Below are 16826 nucleotides of genomic sequence, written 5' to 3' on the forward strand. Positions count from 1 at the left end.
TTGCGGCGGCGCCGACAGCGGGGGAAATCGGGGCCAGGCCGGATTTCCTCTGCGGACCCGCGGCTGCTACAGCCACCCGCCCCCCTGGACCCCGCGGGGCCACGAACTGCACGTGCGGCGGCCCGGGGCGGCCTGGCTGGCACAGCGCTTCCTTAGCGACCCCTCTCCATCCCCGCCCTCTTCGACCCGCCCCTTCCCAGTCCGGGTTTCAGTGTCAAGAAAAAGCTTCACCCCCTCGCGGGTTCCGGATAAACCGAGTCACACGGGGGCGTGCCGGCCCGGCGCTAGGACCCCGCGGCTGGGCCTAGGGGGTGGGCGTGGTGGGGCGGGTCGGCGGGAGAGGTATTTAAATTGGAGCCCGAGCCGCCCTCTCGCGGGTCTGGCTCCCGTGGGGCTGTGGAGCGGCCGTGCGCCTCCTCGGGCCGTGACCCCGGGGTCTGGCGCGGGGTGGGACGGGAAAGGCAGGTTTGCGCAAAATGTGCCGGGGCTGCCCGGGAGAGGAGCGGCGGCCGCGCTGAGCCAGGTAGGAGCCGCCCAGCGGGCGAGGCTGGCCGGCCCCCTCGGGGAACCGGCGGTCCCGCGCCCCTCTCGGGCACCCGGCGCGGAGCTGGGCTGGGACTAGTCCATCGAGACGCGGATCTTCAACAGTCCCCACCCGCCACCGCCCCCTGCTTTGCGCGTGGAGCCAGGGTTGACTCCAGAAGTCTCCAAGGCTCCTAGCTCAGCGGATCTTTCCCGCGAAGGGCGAGGCCGGCGTTCCCATTTGACAGATGGGAAAACAACCGCAAAAAGGCCAGCACTTGAGCAGGGAACACACAGCTAGTCAAGGGCAGTTCGAGATTTGAATCTGGTCTGCTACTGCCCTCTGACCCTGGCTGGGCGTGAGTCTTCCCATCCCACCGCACCAGATAGCCTACCCATCTCTAGGGGCGGGGATGGGGGGTGGTGGTGGCACCCACCTCCCTCCAAGGAGCTCCGCAGCCAGGCTTCTTCATGGGTGGTAAGACGTGAGGGACCCCCACCCCCACCCTCAGCTGCCTGAAATTCCGCCATCACAGCCACATTCCTTTGGGTTAAGGTCTAATTCCCCCGTGGGATGCACATGTCTCCAGAATGGGGCTTGCCCTTAGTGATTCACTGCTCGCTGGGAACGTCCACAGCAGCTCTCCCAGGACCCCACTCTGCCAGTGATCCAGGCTGAGAGGAGGGAGAGGAGCACCCTAGAGCCCAGCACTGTGAGCCTGTCTGCTGGGGTTGGGGGTTGGTTGGAGGGGGTTAGAGAGGGAGATCTTGGCCTGGTGTTGTGGAAACATTTGCTTTGGAGGCAGACAGGCTGGATTCTGATCCTGATTCTGCCATTTACTGCCTGTGTGACTTTGAGTAAGTCACCTCTCTGAGCCTCGTTTCCCTCATGGGCAAACTCTACAGGGGGCAGGCAGCTCAGCACCTGCTGGAGAAAACACAGCATTTGGGTCATACAGACCTGGGGCTAAATCCCAAAACACTTATGAGCTGGGTAACTATGGGGTAAGTCACTTCACCTTTCTGAGCCTCAGTGTTCTCATCTGTACAATGGAAATTATAGTAACTGCTTCACTGGCTTGTTGTGAGAATTAAATGAAATGATATAGGTCAAGTGCTTAGAAGAGTATCTAACATCCTTAAACACTAGGGATGGGCTTATTATGGTAGTAGGTGTTGCCCTCCACCCCATTTCTCTCTCTCTCTCTCTCCCTGCATTGTGTGCACGCACACACGCACACACACAGATATTCTTTGGCACTTCTCCCTCCAGTCAGTGTCCTAAGATGCCTCCTGCCTCCTCTTGCCTAGGCCACTTGTCTGCTGGCCTGGGGCCTCCCTCTTCAGCACTCCTCACCTCGCCTGGGCTGCTCAGCCCTGTGGGTTTGTCCCAGCTGGGAAAGACAATATGTGTCTAGGGTGCCTTCACAGCCATTCTCAGCTTGGTCATCACAACCGTTGGGGTCAAACAGTGGCAAAACAGGAAGCAGGCTGCTTGCCCTACAGATGGGACACTGAGACCCTGAAAGCTTAAGGGACTTGCCCCAGGGAGCAGGGCTGGTGAGCAGTAGAGGCTGGTTGGGAGCCTGGGTCTCCCTCCCTTGAGTAACCCTCAAATCCTCCACACGGTGGAGGCAGGGTGGAGTTCCACGTGCTGCAGGGAGGGCCCCTCCTGGAGGCTCAGATGCTCACCTCAGGGATAGAGTGGAATTTGGCAGGCAGGGGAGGGGGAAACGAGTGCCCCTTTGGGCAGCAGTGCTCTCAGGTTCAGAACTAATCCAGGTCCTTCCTTATCCTCACCTCACACTCACCGCTCAGCCCTTTGCCGTGGACTGCTACCCCTCACTTTGCTGTTTGTTCAGTAGACTTTTAGTGAGCACCGCTTAATAGACCCCTGTTCTCATAGAATAAGAAATAAACGATCGGGAAATGATCAATGAGAGGAAAACAATAAAATACGTGCAGATCTGGGCAAGAGCATTCCAGGTGGAGGGAGCAGCAAGGGCAAAGGCCCTGAGGCAAGAATGCACTTGCTGTGTTTGAGGGATGGTGAGAAAGCTAGAATTTGGTGAGGGAAGAGCACATGGTAGATGGAGTCAGAGAGGAGATTGTATAAGCTTGGATTTTATGGGAGGTTTTCAAGCAGTGAGATTCATGATCTGATACATGATTTAAAGACATCACTCATGCTGCCACGCTTAGGACGGACTAAAAGAGGTCAGGGTGTTGCTGGGGTCGAGGCCCAGGGTCGTGGTGGTGCCTCAGTCTGTGGCAGTGATGGAGGTAGGCAGATCCAGAGTCTGTGTTTTAGGGAAAGTAGACAGGACCCGCTGATGGGGGGAAGGAGTGTGGCGGGGAGGTGAAGGGAGAGTCCAGGAGAAAAACTGCTCTCACCAGCGTCACCATGTCACCGAGGCGCCTCATGTCAATTCTCAGCGCCTTCCCCAGCCTGCACAGTGTAAGATGGTTCCCAGAGGAGAGTGAGGCCCCTCTGCCCTGGGGGCACTTCCCATGGTGGTGGTGGGGGTTGGTGGGTAAAGGGGAGGGAACCACGGAGTGATGAAGTGCTCGGTGCCAATATATAGCCCAGACTTGGGGAACCAGAGAAGGCTTCTTGGAGGAGGTGACATCTAGGCTGAGACCCAAAGGATGAGGAGGTATTCAGCACAAGAGAGGGGAGGAAGTGAAGGTTTGGGGCAGTGAAAAGATGCTCAGAGAACTGAAGGAAATACGAGGCTTCCAGAACACAGAGTGGGAGAAGGGACAATGAGAAATGAAGCTGGAGAAAAGAGCTGGCTGGGCAGGGCGCACTCCCCAAGGGCCTCGAAGGCCCCTCTGAGGGGTTTCCACTCAGTTCTGAGTACACTAGCATTCAAAAGGGTGGTGATGTTCTGCTTTTTAAACAACAGAACAAAATTTCCTGTGAAAACCCAACCTGTAATGCAGGTGAGAGGAGGACATCTGCGGGGCAGGGGGTCCATGGCCCCGGGGGAACCCAGGGAACAGGGCTTAGAAGACACGGCTTGGGCCTTTGCATGTTTGAACAAGAAAGGACCTCAGAGCACCCACCTTCATTTAAAATTCATAGCAAGGATGCTTATGGGTTCTAATAGTCAAGACTCAGCCATAAAGTTTCTATAAATGCCTCTTCCAAAACATCCCTCAGAGTCACAATTCAGCACTTATTTATTGAGCACCTGCAGGAGACCTTATAGTGTAGAGGTTAAGGGCACAGACCCAGGAGCCCGACTTCCTGCCTGCCACTTGTTAGCTGTGTGACCTTGGGCATGTTGCTTAATTTCTCTGACCCTCAGTTTTCCTGTATGCACAGTGGTAATGGTGATCATGGAACCAAGTCGTTGAATTATTGGAAGGATTAAATGAGTTCATACATGTAAAGTGTCAAGAAGAGTGCCTGGTGCATAATGAGGGCTCTGTAAGTGGCACTTTCATAGAATATGTCTCATTTGATCTTTAACAAAACTTTGAGGTTGGCATTAGCCTCAGAAGAGGAAACTGAGGCTCAGAGAGGTGAAGTGACTTGTACAAAGTCACACAGCAGGTAAGCGGAGGAGACAGAGGGAGGAGTCTGGTGTGGGTGACTGGGTCCAGTGCTCTTGGAGGGCATTATGTGTCTCTCCTTGTTAATGTTTTGTATGTATTATGGTCTCTTCTGTGCCTTTATTTGTGTCCCCAGTTCCCAGGACAGAGCCAGACAAGAGGAGGCATTCAGTAAAGGTGTGAGTGAATGAATGAATGAATGAAATTGATGGATTGAGCTGTGTATTCCTAGCACTTGGCCCAGGTTCTCAGTGAATGAGCCCCTAGCAGCACTGGGATGTGACACGCCTGAGGGCTTTGTGGTCCCCCTCAACCTCAGCCCCGCTGCTCATAGCCAGAAGGGCTGGCCCAGCATGCCTGGGTGTCCCGCTGCGTGGGCGGTGGCTTCAGTGAAAGTTAAGGGCCTGGCAGCCTGTTCCTGGGGAAGTCCACGGCCCGCAGTGCTGGGGGCAGGGCAGGCCTCCTGGCGGGGCTTCCTGTCAAGGCTCCAGGCCCAGCCTTCAAACAATGGCAGGGACTCGAGAACCAGAAAATCAAAAGAGAAAGGGCAAAATAAAGGTCTGCGGGTTGGGGGATTGAGGAATTCCGTTTGGGGCTTGAAGAGCTAGGATGGGGGGACCTGCTTGTGGCCTGGGTGGAACTGGAGTCAGAGCCCCAGCTCCCCACCTCACCCCACCCCAGCCCTGAGCTTGGCCAGGGCAGCCCTTAGGGCTCCTCTACCTCCTGCTCACCTCCTCCAGGCTGTCTTCCAGGTAGGGTCTTTTGAAACCCAAATCTGACCATGTCACCCACTGCTTAAAAACTCTTGTCCAGGGTAATGGCCTAGCTCCTTGGCCCGGCACTGAAGGCCCTTTGTGATGGGCTGCAGCCCTTTTTCCCATCCCCTTCACAAGGTGCCCCATTCACAGCACCTTTGGTCCAGCTACAGCTGCGGTCTGGGGTTCCCTGAGGGCAGGTGCAGACAGGAAGGAGCGGTGGGGGCTGGCGGTGGGAAGGAGCCTGTGGTCTTACAGCCTTCCCCTTTCCTCCTGCCCTATGCAGAGCCATGAGCCACCGGATCCTGCTGCTTCTGGCCGTGCTGACCCTGGGCCTGGCTACCTCCCAACACCGAGACAAGGTGCCCTGTAAGAAGGTGAGAAGCTCTGCCTAGGCAGGGAGAACTCTCTGTCTCCCCCTACCCCCTGCCCGGGGGTGTCCTACTGCCCCAGCCCCAGAAGCCAGAGGCTAGAGGGGTCAGAAAAGGAAGGAGAATGCATTTAATGCCTTTAAACCTTGCATTTAATGAGCACCTACTAGAATGTTTAAATGCCTTGTTTACTGTTAATCCTGCTGGGTAAGTACCATAATTCCAATTTTATAGAGTTGGAAACTGAGGCTTGGAGAAGGTAGGTAACTTGTCCAAGGTCATTCAACTAGGGCCAATATTGGACTCTATCCCTTCCAGCTGCCCCCAAAGGGCAGTGGGTCTAGCTGGCTGATGAGGAATATGTATATGTGTGTGGGGAATTTGGAGTGGGCATCTGGGAAAGGCTCTTCTGTACTAGGCCCCTTCGGGGGACAAATCCCCTTTCCTAACTGGGCTCCTTAACTCGAGCCCATCTGCCACATCTCTGCTGTGATGCCTGTCACTTATTAGTGCCGGGGTCAAATGCTGCCTTCTCCAGGAAGCTTCCCCTGACCCCTTCCAGGCCGACCTGGTTTTGTTTGATCCCTTCTGGGGCTCCCACAGCCCTAAGCTTCCTTCCATCTCAATATTGAGTACATGGGGTAGTTGGTGAATGGTCCATACCTGTCTCAGCTACCAGACCAAGAGCTTCTCAAGGGCAGTGACCAGGTTTGATTCACTTTGTTCCATTTTTCTGCCAGGAGTCAGGGAGACTAGCCCTGAGGTTACTGTGACCCTGTGGGGTACAGAGAAAAGGAACCCTCTAGGTCCACTCGTAAGGCTGGGCAATCACTGAAGTCAAGACCAGAGCTTGGGCTGGGGAAGGGACAGGCCCTCCAGTAGCCCCACCTGGACCTGGGACGGGAAGCTCATGACACAAGATGGGCAGCTGCTTTTGGAGGCTGGATGAGCTGGCAGCCAGGGCCCGGCAACCCTTCCCCGGGGTTTGCAGTGTCCTGCTGTTGCCACCTCACTTCTTACTCCTTGGAGCCCTTCTGGGATTCCCAGAACCCAGAATAACAGGCAGAGAAGGCCTCAGATGTCACCAAATGCAGCCCCACATCTACCTGGGGCAATAGACTCAGAGAGATAAAGGGTCTGGGCCACCCAACAGGCAGAGGGGAACTGGGTGGGCTTTGGATTTGGGGCAAATGAGGTAACAGGCAGGAAAGCAATTTCTGAACTCCCATGAAAGCGGTTATGATGCTTTTCAAAGTAGTAAAAACAAATTGCCACATGCCGAGGGCTAACAAGGGGCCTGCTCCACGCTAAGGGCTTTCTCTCATTTAATGAGAGAAAACTCTTCTTTTCAGCTGAGGAAACCAAGGCTGAGAGAAGAGATGTGACCCACAAGGTCATACTGATAGGAGGTAACAGAGCCAAGATTCGAACCCATCTCTCCCGAACTCATGCTGTCCACCGCCGGGTAACTCTCCCTACCCTGCTTCCCTTCTATGTGCAGGTGGTAAAATGGTGATGAGTGGCACCCTCTTCCCTCTAAAAAAAAAAAAAAAAAGCTGGGCAGTGGAGTCCTGGCATACCAGAGAGTGGATAGGGGGTCATGAGGGGAAGCTCTGAACTTGATTAAAGGCTGATGCCCCCAAGACCCCTCCCCAAATAAGTCACGCAGCTTGGAGCTCAGGGAGCGGTGGGTACCCGACAAATGGGGTTCTGAGAGCTGCCCACGCCTTTAAGCTCCTTCCTAGACTGGACTGGAGAGCTGGGAGGCCCTGCCTTGTAACAGTCCCTCTGGGCCTCTGTGACAGGGGTCCTAGGCACTGGGCAGAAAGCAGGATTAGGTGCTGGACTTGGCCAGCTTTGTGTCCCGGCTCAACTCTCAGGAGCTGGTGCCCCAGGGAGCCTTTGAGTATTGCCTCTGGGGTGAAACGGGGTGTGGGCTTGCAGGTGGGATAAGCCCCATCCCCCAACACATGCTGTGTTCGTGTTCATTTTGCTGTTTCTTCTTTAATCAGGATGGTTTGGGGAGCTGAGGATACGGATAGGGAGGCTGTGCCCAGTGGCCCCAGCTGGCAGAGACTGTTGTGAGGGAGGAAGGGGCAAGGAGCCAAGCAGGTCTGGCAAGGTGGCCGGGGTAGGATTCCAGTTTGCATGGGTGCCCAACTGCAGGGGTGGCCTCGGGCCTCTGAGTAGGGCAGTATTGTGGAGTTGGAAGCTTCATGGAGCTGGAAGAGTCGCATTGCCTGATGGAGGGCAGTCCGTTCCTCCCCCCACTTCACCTTGAAGCTCTTGGGAGGAAGCTGAGAGCTGGGCCAGGCAGGGAACACCCAGACTGGTGTTCCTGCCCTGTCGGCTCAGCCACTGACTCGCGGTGACCTCGTGCAGGTCACTGCCATCTTTAGGCTCAGTCTCCCCATCTGGGAAGTGGGTGGGCTGGACCCCTTTTGCTCTAACGGTCTTTGACTCTAGTCTGAATATATGCATCATCTCTTTTCTTTTCCTTTCAGAAAAGTGATTCAGTCAATCCCTCAGACTTTTACTAAGCTGATGATGTCTGTGACTCTTTCATTCACTGAAAAATGTACTGAGCACTTTCTATGGCCCAGGTCCACAATAGTCACTCAATCAAACCCTGTTTGCCCTGAGCTTACTGTCTAGCAGGCCTGCACACAAACAGTCACAATTCAGGGGGCCAAAGCTATGAGAGAGGAAGCATAGGGGCTGTGAGAGCTCAGAGGAGGCCCCGACCTGCCCGGCAGTCAGGGAAGGCTTCCAGGTGGAGGAGACCTTGGAGCTCAGCACACAGAGTTCACCATGCTGATCTGGTTGGGAAGAGCATAACCAGCACAGGGAACAGCAAGGAGGAGGCCCAGAGGTGGGTGTGGGAGGGCACAGTGGGCAGTGGTCAGGTGCGGGCTGGGCTGGAGTGGGTTGGGAGGAAAGGGGACAGGTCAGCAGGGCCACAGGCAGCCTTGAACTCTGCTGAGGGTGCTGCACTTTGCCCAGAAGGGGTTTAAGCCGAGGGCAGCACGGTCAGAGTGGAGTTTTTGAGCAGTTGCCATGCATTTGGCTGGCGGAAAGGGGTCAGTGGAGACAGAGAGGCCAGGGTGGAGTGGGCCTGTGCTTGGTGGTTATGGAAGCCAGAGCCTTCGCTGGGAAAGGCTGGGGTTCCTGGTGTGTGGGAAAAGACAGAGGGAGATTGCATTTCCATGGAAAGAATTCTGGCCCCTGAAGGCACATGTGATAGAGGGACAAAAGTGGGGTCTTTGGTTGTTAAGAGACTGGGGTTCAAAAGCCAGCTCTGTTCCTCACCAGCTGGATGATTCTGGGGCCTCCCTTCCCCTCTCTAAGCTTGGGTTTCTTAAAGAGGGGTGATCAGATTTGATGGGCAGGCTATTGTGAAGATCCAGTGAGACAAGGGGTCTGAAAATGCTAAATAAGATATAAAATGCTGAATGGGTGCTGGGGAAGGATGAGTTACATTCTGGATAAGAAACCAGAGTGGTAATGTGACACAGCAACATCAGTCTTGTCATCAAAGAATGTGGGTTGAGACTCTGGTCATCTTTTCCTGCCCCTACCCCATCTCCAGGGGCCCATTGGGACTGGACCATGCAAAGTGAAGCCACTGATGGGGGTGGGGGCAGCAGCAGAACGAGGTCATCTGGTGAGTGTCAGCAAGGAAGGCAGGCTCTGGGACCCGAGCTCTGCCCCGTGGAGTGAGGGCTTGAATGAGATCTGAGGGTGAGAGACCAAAATTAACACCGAAGACAGGAGTGCAAATAGCATTTTCCCCTTTTGGAAACGTTTCTCCCGAAGTAGTTTTTTGTAGAACATCAGCTGGGTAAGTTTAACTCTCTGGGTCCACGGAAGGAAACTGGGATGTGGAACCAGGAGGCCTGGGTCCCAGTTGGCCCTGCTCCTCACTGGCTCTGGGGCACTCTAGGTGATACATGGCTTAGTGTCTTCTAAAATCGGATAATAGTCAGTATAGAGTATTTTGTTAGTGCATTTGTCCTTCTATCTGTCTATCATCTCTCTCTCTCTGTCTACCAATCAAAGCTTCCTTGAGTCCCTCCCTGATGCCAGCACTGCCGTACTGGGTACCAGAGACAGGGGCAGGGAGCAGAGTAGGGGTCACGCAGACGTGGGGTGATTAGGCTCGGGGGGAGGACGTCGAGCACGCTGGGAGGACAGAGCAGAGGCCTGGCCAAGCCTGGTGGCGGCTCCAGTCATACTTCCTAGAGGCGCGTGTCTGGTTCCCCCTCCTACAGCACCCAGTAATGCCCGCTGCTCTCCCTGCCCTCCCCCTCCCCAGGTGGACAAGGAAGTCTTGTGCCGGGGCCTTGGCCTACTCCAGGTCCCCTCGGTGCTCCCGCGGGACATCGAGGTCCTCGACCTGTCTGGGAACCAGCTGCGGAGCATTCTGACCTCACCCCTGGGCTTCTACACAGCGCTTCTTCACCTGGACCTGAGCGCCAACGAGATTAGCTTCCTCCAGCCAGGGGTCTTCCAGGCCCTGCCCCACCTGAAGCACCTCAACCTGGCCCACAACCGCCTGGCGGTGGGCACGGCGCTGAGCACTGGGGGTCTGGGTCCCCTGCCACACCTGACGTCCCTGGACCTGTCTGGCAACAGCCTGTACAGCGGCCTGGCGGAGCGGCTGCTGGCGGAGGCGCCCGCCCTGCGCAGCCTCTCGCTGGCGGAGAATAGCCTGACGCGCCTGGGCCGCCACACCTTCTGGGGCACGCCTGCGCTCGAGCGGCTGGACCTTCACAGCAACGTGCTGATGGACATCGAGGACGGAGCCTTCGAGGCCCTGCCCCACCTGGCACACCTCAACCTCTCCAGGAACTCCCTCACCTGCATCTCCGACTTCAGCCTCCAGCAGCTGCGGGTCCTAGACCTGAGCTGCAACAGTATCGAGGCCTTTCAGACGGCCCCGGAGCCCCGGGCCCAGTATCAGCTCGCCTGGCTCGACCTGCGGGAGAACAAACTGCTCCACTTCCCCGACCTGGCCGCACTTCCGAGGCTCATTTACCTGAACGTGTCTAACAACCTCATCCGCCTCCCTGCGGGGCCGCCCCAGGGCGGCGAGGGCCTTCACGCGCCTTCCGAGGGCTGGTCCGCCTTGCCCTTCTCCAACCCCGGCCGCAACGCCAGCACCCAGCCCCTCTCTCAGCTCTTGAATCTGGATTTGAGCTACAATGAGATTGAGCTCGTCCCGGAGGGCTTTCTTGAGCACCTGACTTCCCTGCGCTTCCTGAACCTCAGCCGGAACTGCTTGCGGGCCTTTGAGGCCCGGCGTGTGGGCTCCCTGCCTTGCCTCGTACTCCTGGACATGAGCCACAATGCTCTGGAGACCCTGGAGCTGGGTGCCAGGGCCCTGGGGTCTCTGCAGACGCTGCTCCTACAGGACAACGCCCTGCGGGGCCTGCCCCCGTACACCTTCGCCGGCCTGGCCAGCCTGCAGAGGCTCAACCTGCAGGGGAACCGGGTCAGCCCCTGCGGGGGCCCAGGTGAGCCTGGACCCGCGGGCTGTGTGGCCTTCTCTGGCGTCTCCTCCCTCCGCGTCCTGAACCTGGCGGACAATGAGATGGAGACGCTCCGGGCAGGTGCCTTCCTCCACACTCCGCTGACCGAGCTGGACCTCTCTGCCAACCCTGGGCTGGATGTGGCCACAGGGGCCTTGGCGGGCCTGGAGGGCTCCCTGGAGGTCCTGGCCTTGCAGGGCAACGGGCTGGCCATCCTGCAGGTGGACCTGCCCTGCTTCAGCTGCCTCAAGCGGCTCAATCTGGCAGAGAACCGCCTGAGCCGCCTGCCTGCCTGGACGCAGGCTGTGTCCTTGGAGGTGCTGGACCTAAGGAACAACAGCTTCAGCCTCCTGCCGGGCAGTGCCATGGGCGGCCTGGAGACCAGCCTGCGGCGCCTCTACCTGCAGGGGAACCCCCTCAGCTGCTGCGGCAACGGCTGGCTGGCGGCCCAGCTGCACCAGGGCCGTGTGGACGTGGACGCCACCCAGGACCTGATCTGCCGCTTCGGCTCCCAGGAGGAGGTGTCCCTGAGTCACGTGCGTCCTGAGGACTGTGAGAAGGGGGGGCTCAAGAACGTCAACCTCATCATCATCCTCACCTTCGCACTGGTGTGTGCCGTCCTTCTCACCACGCTGGCCACCTGCTGCTTTGTCCGCCGACAGAAGTTCAACCAACAGTACAAAGCCTAGAGAGGCTGGGGGCTACAGACCGCCTCTGTCGGGGGACCCTGCCAGGTCAGTGGGGGAGCCAGAGGCACGAAGAAGGGTGGGGACTGACCCAAGATTACCCAGTGAGCCAGGACCCAAGAACCCTGGTCTCTCAGTCCCAGCCCTGGGCTCCTTTCCCTGTATCCTGCTGCATCAGTAGGTTGACCCACTTCACAGGGCACACATGTGGTCCAGCTGTGGAAGCTGGAAGATGGGCAGTTGCAGGAGTGACAGAGTGTCAGGTTGACCCATCGGATCAACACATCTTCACCAGGCATCTGTTTTGTGCCACACCCTGCCCTGGGCACTGGGGACACCAGGGAATGAGACACATCCCTACCCTCGGCATCGCCCAGGCTGGGTGGGGAGGTGGCTGCAGAACATGCAGTGACCACACGGAGCGCGGACGCCAGGGCCCTGCAGCCCCAGCTGGCTGAGTGTGGATCGTCCTGCCCCTGCTGGGCCAGCGTAGGAGAGGGGTAAGACCAAGAGGATTTGTCTGAGATGTTTCCAAGCAGACTCTTTGTCACGTCTTCTGATAGTGACTTTCAGCTTCTCTGGAACATAAAAAGCTTGTGACCGGAAGAGAGCCGGAGGCACTTGAGTAAGGCTTGGATCCAGTGCTATCAGGCGGGCTGCGGCAGCTCCAGCAGGGCCTGGTTAAGAGGCGGTCTCCCTGGGCTCCAGCCCAGCACTGGACCATTCCGTTTCCTGCTCCGGGCAGGCTCTTTCCCCTACCTGGCACTCTCGTGTTGCACACACCGGCCAAGATACTGCCCTAGCCCCCCTACTCCCTGCCCAGGCCCCCTGCTCCATCCCAGTCCCACCCTGCCTGGTGAGCCAGGAGTAAGAACCTTAGGTATCTGGTTCTGTTTTGCACCACACTTGGCAGTGGTGACAAACCCAAGCCTGCATCTGCCTCTTTATGACAACCCTCTGAGGTTGGTATTTTATCCCATTTTACAAGAGTCTCCAAAAGTCTCCCTCCAGGGACCTCCAGCTAAGAAATGCCAGAACTGAGCTCCAGACTCACATCCTCCTGAGTCCAGAGCCTGAGCTTGGCCACTGCAGGGGCTGCAGGCTGTTAGGTGGACAGGAACTGGCCCCACGTGGCCGGATCAAGGCCCGGGAGCATCCTGTGCTGTGCACACCCACCCGCTCCTCTCCCTCCTCTCTCCCAGGCGGGCAGAGAGAAGATGCGCAGCCACAGGCCCTCTCCTCCTCCTGTGCCTCATTTTCCCTTATTCCCTCATTTGCAGACTAGGCGGGCTCTCCTTGTTCTCTTCTTGCTCTTGCGTGCCCTCCTTCCCTCTCCCTCCTTTGAGCATAGCCTGGACTTTGAAACCATCGAGTCCGACCTCCCTGTTGCACAGATAGGGAGGCTAAGACTGAGGAAGAGAATGGGACTTGCTCAGCGCTGCACAAGTCAGTGGCAGAGCCTGTGAAACAAGGTGGATTCAGACCTCATTGAGCGGGTGTGCGGGGGGGCTTGGTGGTTGGACCTGAATGGTTTCCTTCTCTCTCAGCTGTGACATCACAAGATGATGCTGGCTCCAAACTCTCTTACTAGTCCTCATCATGCAGGGACTTTTTTTTTCCCCTAGAAAAATGGATAGAAAAATCCCATCCAGATATAACCTCCTGTTTCTCATACCCATGAAACCGTGGGCTGTCTGGGAAGAAAGGAAGCCCTGGGATCAGCCCGGGACCCTGTGTCATTGTCTTCACCCTCTTACCTGTGCTTGGCCCGCACTCAGGCTCACGATGGTGCTCGGTAAAGTGTGAGATGATGAAAATGCCCCTCTCTCCACCCCATTTTACAGATGAGAAAACTGAGGCCCAGAGCGGGTCGAGGACTCAGGGAGTCAACGGCAGAGCCGGGGCTAGAACCTGGTGGCTTGGCCCCAGCCCGGGGCCCTGGTGGCGAGTGGGGCAGCCGGTGGGTCCAGTCCTGTTTGGGATCATGACCACAGGTGCTCACTGCACACAAACACTCTTCCTCAGGCCTGGAGGGCAAGGTGTGGGCCCCTCCATGCCTGATCTTTGAGAACACTACACAATGCTGCTCTCACCCCCCAGGACCCAGGCTACAACCCAGGCCTCGGGGCCAGCTCTTTGTGTAACCCACGTGAATGTATTAAAAAATGATTTTGGAGAAACAGTGCAGCCTGCCGGCCTCCTCCTTGCTGCGGGTAATCATTGCGTCCACTTGAACCCTGCCCTCCTCTACTTCCCTTCCAGCCTTTGAAGCCTCATGGCAAACCCCTGGGGAGACAGGCTGAGGACCACTGGGTGGGAGACTGAGGCTCTGGGTCATCACCATCCTGGACCTGGGTGCTTCAGCCCCCATCGTGTCCCTGCCACACCTCTGTCCCCTCACACTCAGCAGACCCCACTCCCCACCCACCCCTGAGAAAACAGTGACTTCCAGCAGGAGCCGCTGAGCGCGCCTTTCCCTCCTCTGCAGCTCCATTTTCTCTTTCCTCTCCTTCAGCCTTTCCTTTCTGTTTGCTTCTTCCTCTCAGACTTCAGCTGTGCTCAAGTCTTGCCCATCTTACGAACAGTAAGGAGACCCTTAAGCCACTTTCCCCTTTCCTTTCCCTACTTCACGGGTAAACTTCTAGGTAAAGTAGCTTCCTCTCCCTCCCCTCCATCCTAACCCATCCCAGGCCACCTCCAGCCGTGTACTTTTCAGACCACGCCTCTGACCCTTCAGCTGCGGGGCCGCTCACCTCTATCCCCCCATCACCCACACCTTCCCCTCGGCACACTCTCCGGACATCTAGGACCCTAGGTGCCTTCCTCTCAGGCCACTCCTTTTCAGGCTCCGCTACGCGCTCATCTTCCTCGAGCCATCAGAATGGTGCTCAGCAGGACTCTTCTCTCAGGAATGTCATCACCCTCACTGACTAGCCACCCCATCGCTCTGACAATGCCCACATCTCTGTCTCCAGCCCCAGCCCCTCCTGAGCGTCCAGCCCCGACACCCTGACACCCAGAGGCCTCCCCAGCTAGAGAGTTAAAGGTCTCCCAGGGGCTGGAGGACTGAGAGTGAGCGGCCAGGCTGCAGTTCAAGGTTGAACTTGGAAGAACCAAGAGGGGCCAGAAGAAGAGCATTCGTGGTTCCTAGAAGGGGGTTGGAGGGTGAGGGTGTGGGCTGTGGGCTCTGGGGGAGGGGACAAGAGCCACCTCACCTGGGGTGGGGGTGGGAGTCAGGCGACGGGCTGAGGCAGAGTCTAGAGGGCAGGGAGTGGTCCCCCTGGCTCTCCCACTTTGCAGCCCCTTGTGCTTGTCTTCATGTGGCCCCGCCTCCCATTCTCAGCTGCCTGACACCCAGACATCACCCCCTTTGCAGGTGCCAACCTTCTCTTCTCCACCTCCTCTCCCACAGGCTCCAGCTCCACCTCCCCCATCCGCAAGCATCCTGGAGATTTCTCCAGCCCAGCTTCCTCCCTGGGCTGTGACCTCTCACCTCCCAGTTCCTGCTCCCAGCTCCTACTCTCCAAAGGAAAAATTGAAATGCCTAGTTCATGGATGGGGCTAGGGGGTGACAGGGTATGTGACTCAACGCCCTGGCACACAGTAGGCGCTCCGTGAAGGCCTGCAGGAGGGCAGTAGCGCGGGCTGAGCTCAACCCAGGACTCTGGGAACCTCTGACTCAGCCGGGAGCCCACCAGGCCCCTAACCCCTTTTCCTGGCAAACAGGGGAGTTTGCTCACCTGACCAAGACCCCCAGCAAGGCAGAAATTCCTGTTTTCAGCCGAACATGGACACAGCTGCCAACTAGGTCATCGGAGCATCCGGCAGGTTCCAGGGTGAGAGGATGCCCTTGCACAGCCCCTGTCACAGACAGACTGCGGTGTCAGGTCACCTGGCTCACTCAATCCACGAGGACCAGGCCCAGCAGGAGCCGGGCTCGCAGGCCAGGTGGGAGGAGAGGAAGCCAGCATCCCTGGCCCACCAGCTGCCTCACCCTGTCAGTTCCCTGTGCTGGCACAATCCCCCAGGATCCAGGATCCACAGTCTGCTTTCTGTGCCCCTGTTGTTTAGCAGCTCACAGGCCCTGCAAGTCCGGGTCCCTGCGGCCCTCCATCCTCATCTCTCTCTGGCCACCTCCCACCTCCTATTCAGAGCTGACAGCTATTGAGCACTTCCAGGTGGGCCCTGCGCTGAATACTTGATGTACATGGTCATATATAATTCTAACACTCTTTGAAGAGATTTCTATTATTATCATCCTCACTTTAGAGAAACTGAGACTCAAGATCCCACAGCTGTCAAGTGCCAGAGCTGAGACTTGAACCCAGGTTTGCCCTACTCCTCTCTGGAGCCAGCAATCTTAACCATTAGGCAGCACTGCTTCCTGACCCTCCCAATTCCGGCTCTCTCCCACCTCCTCTACTTGAAATGTCTCACCTACCCTGACCCACCTGCCAAACTCCTCCTTTTTCAATGCTTACCTGCATCACCTCCTCTGGGGAGACTTCCCTGATTTCCCTCCTCCAGCTGCCATCAGCCCTGGGCTGCCCGGGCTCACAACATCGGGATGTCTGCCTGATCCACCACCAGACCAGGAGCTCCTGGAAGGAGGTCTTACCCAGAGTCCCTTCGGTGTCCCCTGTGCCCGAGCCAACACAGAGGCAAGTTCAGAAAAGGTTTCCTGAATGGATGGCCCTGCCCTCCAGGACCTAAACACTTGTGGGGATTAACATCAGCCCTCAGACCAAGAATGGGTGATAAACTTCTCAGACAGACCCCAGGAACGTAGAGGACACAGAGGGACCGCAGGGTGTGGGCTGCCCAGGGGAACAGGAATCTTCTCTCACCACTCTCATTCCCCTCAGTTCCTCTTGCCTCTAGGGCCCTGGCTTCTCTTCTTCATCCCCCTCTCTCCCCCCAACCCCTCTTCTCTTCTCCTTCTCCTCCCTTGGTCATCTCTCCCCCACCCCCCTCTCACTGGGATGAGCTGGAGCTGTGGTGCTGAGAACATGGAGGGGTGGAGGGGAGGGAGGCCCGAGCTGTTTATAGGAACTGGAGCAGCTCCATCCATCAGCTCTGTTTGGAGCTGGAGACCAAGCATAATAAATACCTTGGCTCCTCCCCAGCTGTGCTCTCCCTGAACTTGGCCATTCGAACTCCAAATTTCTCTGGCCTGCTGGTTCTCAGGACCCAGCTCCCACCCCACCCCACCCTACTCCCACCTCCCACCAAGCTGCCCTGGAAAGAGCCCTGCCTCTGGGACCAGAAATGCAGGGCTGAGTCTAGGCTGTGCTGCCGCTTTGCTTTGGGAGCAGGTCACGCCCCTGGTCTGTGCCTCCATTTCCCCATCCGTGAAATGGGGTCATAATCACTGCCCACCCCCCCCAAACACGCAGTGCT

General features: G+C 57.4%; 1 protein-coding gene across 8 annotated transcripts; it reads left to right on the top strand.

Moving 5' to 3' along the window:
- The first annotated feature begins 386 nt into the window (after positions 1–386).
- LRRC32 (leucine rich repeat containing 32) lies at positions 387–13608 on the top strand. Of its 8 annotated transcripts, none has more exons than XM_059930754.1 (4): positions 387–523; positions 4220–4260; positions 5125–5215; positions 9525–13608. In XM_059930754.1, the coding sequence occupies exons 3-4, from the start codon at positions 5129–5131 to the stop codon at positions 11427–11429; spliced, it is 1992 nt and encodes a 663-aa protein (XP_059786737.1). In that variant the 5' UTR covers positions 387–523; positions 4220–4260; positions 5125–5128; the 3' UTR covers positions 11430–13608. The 8 variants fall into 8 exon arrangements, with proteins under 8 accessions (XP_059786737.1, XP_059786736.1, XP_059786738.1 ...); XM_059930757.1 differs by lacking the exon at positions 387–523 and adding an exon at positions 1027–1235; XM_059930753.1 differs by lacking the exon at positions 4220–4260.
- The last annotated feature ends 3218 nt before the right edge of the window (positions 13609–16826 follow it).

This window comes from Balaenoptera ricei, chromosome 8 (genome assembly GCF_028023285.1).
Source record: "Balaenoptera ricei isolate mBalRic1 chromosome 8, mBalRic1.hap2, whole genome shotgun sequence".
NCBI lineage: Eukaryota > Metazoa > Chordata > Mammalia > Artiodactyla > Balaenopteridae > Balaenoptera > Balaenoptera ricei.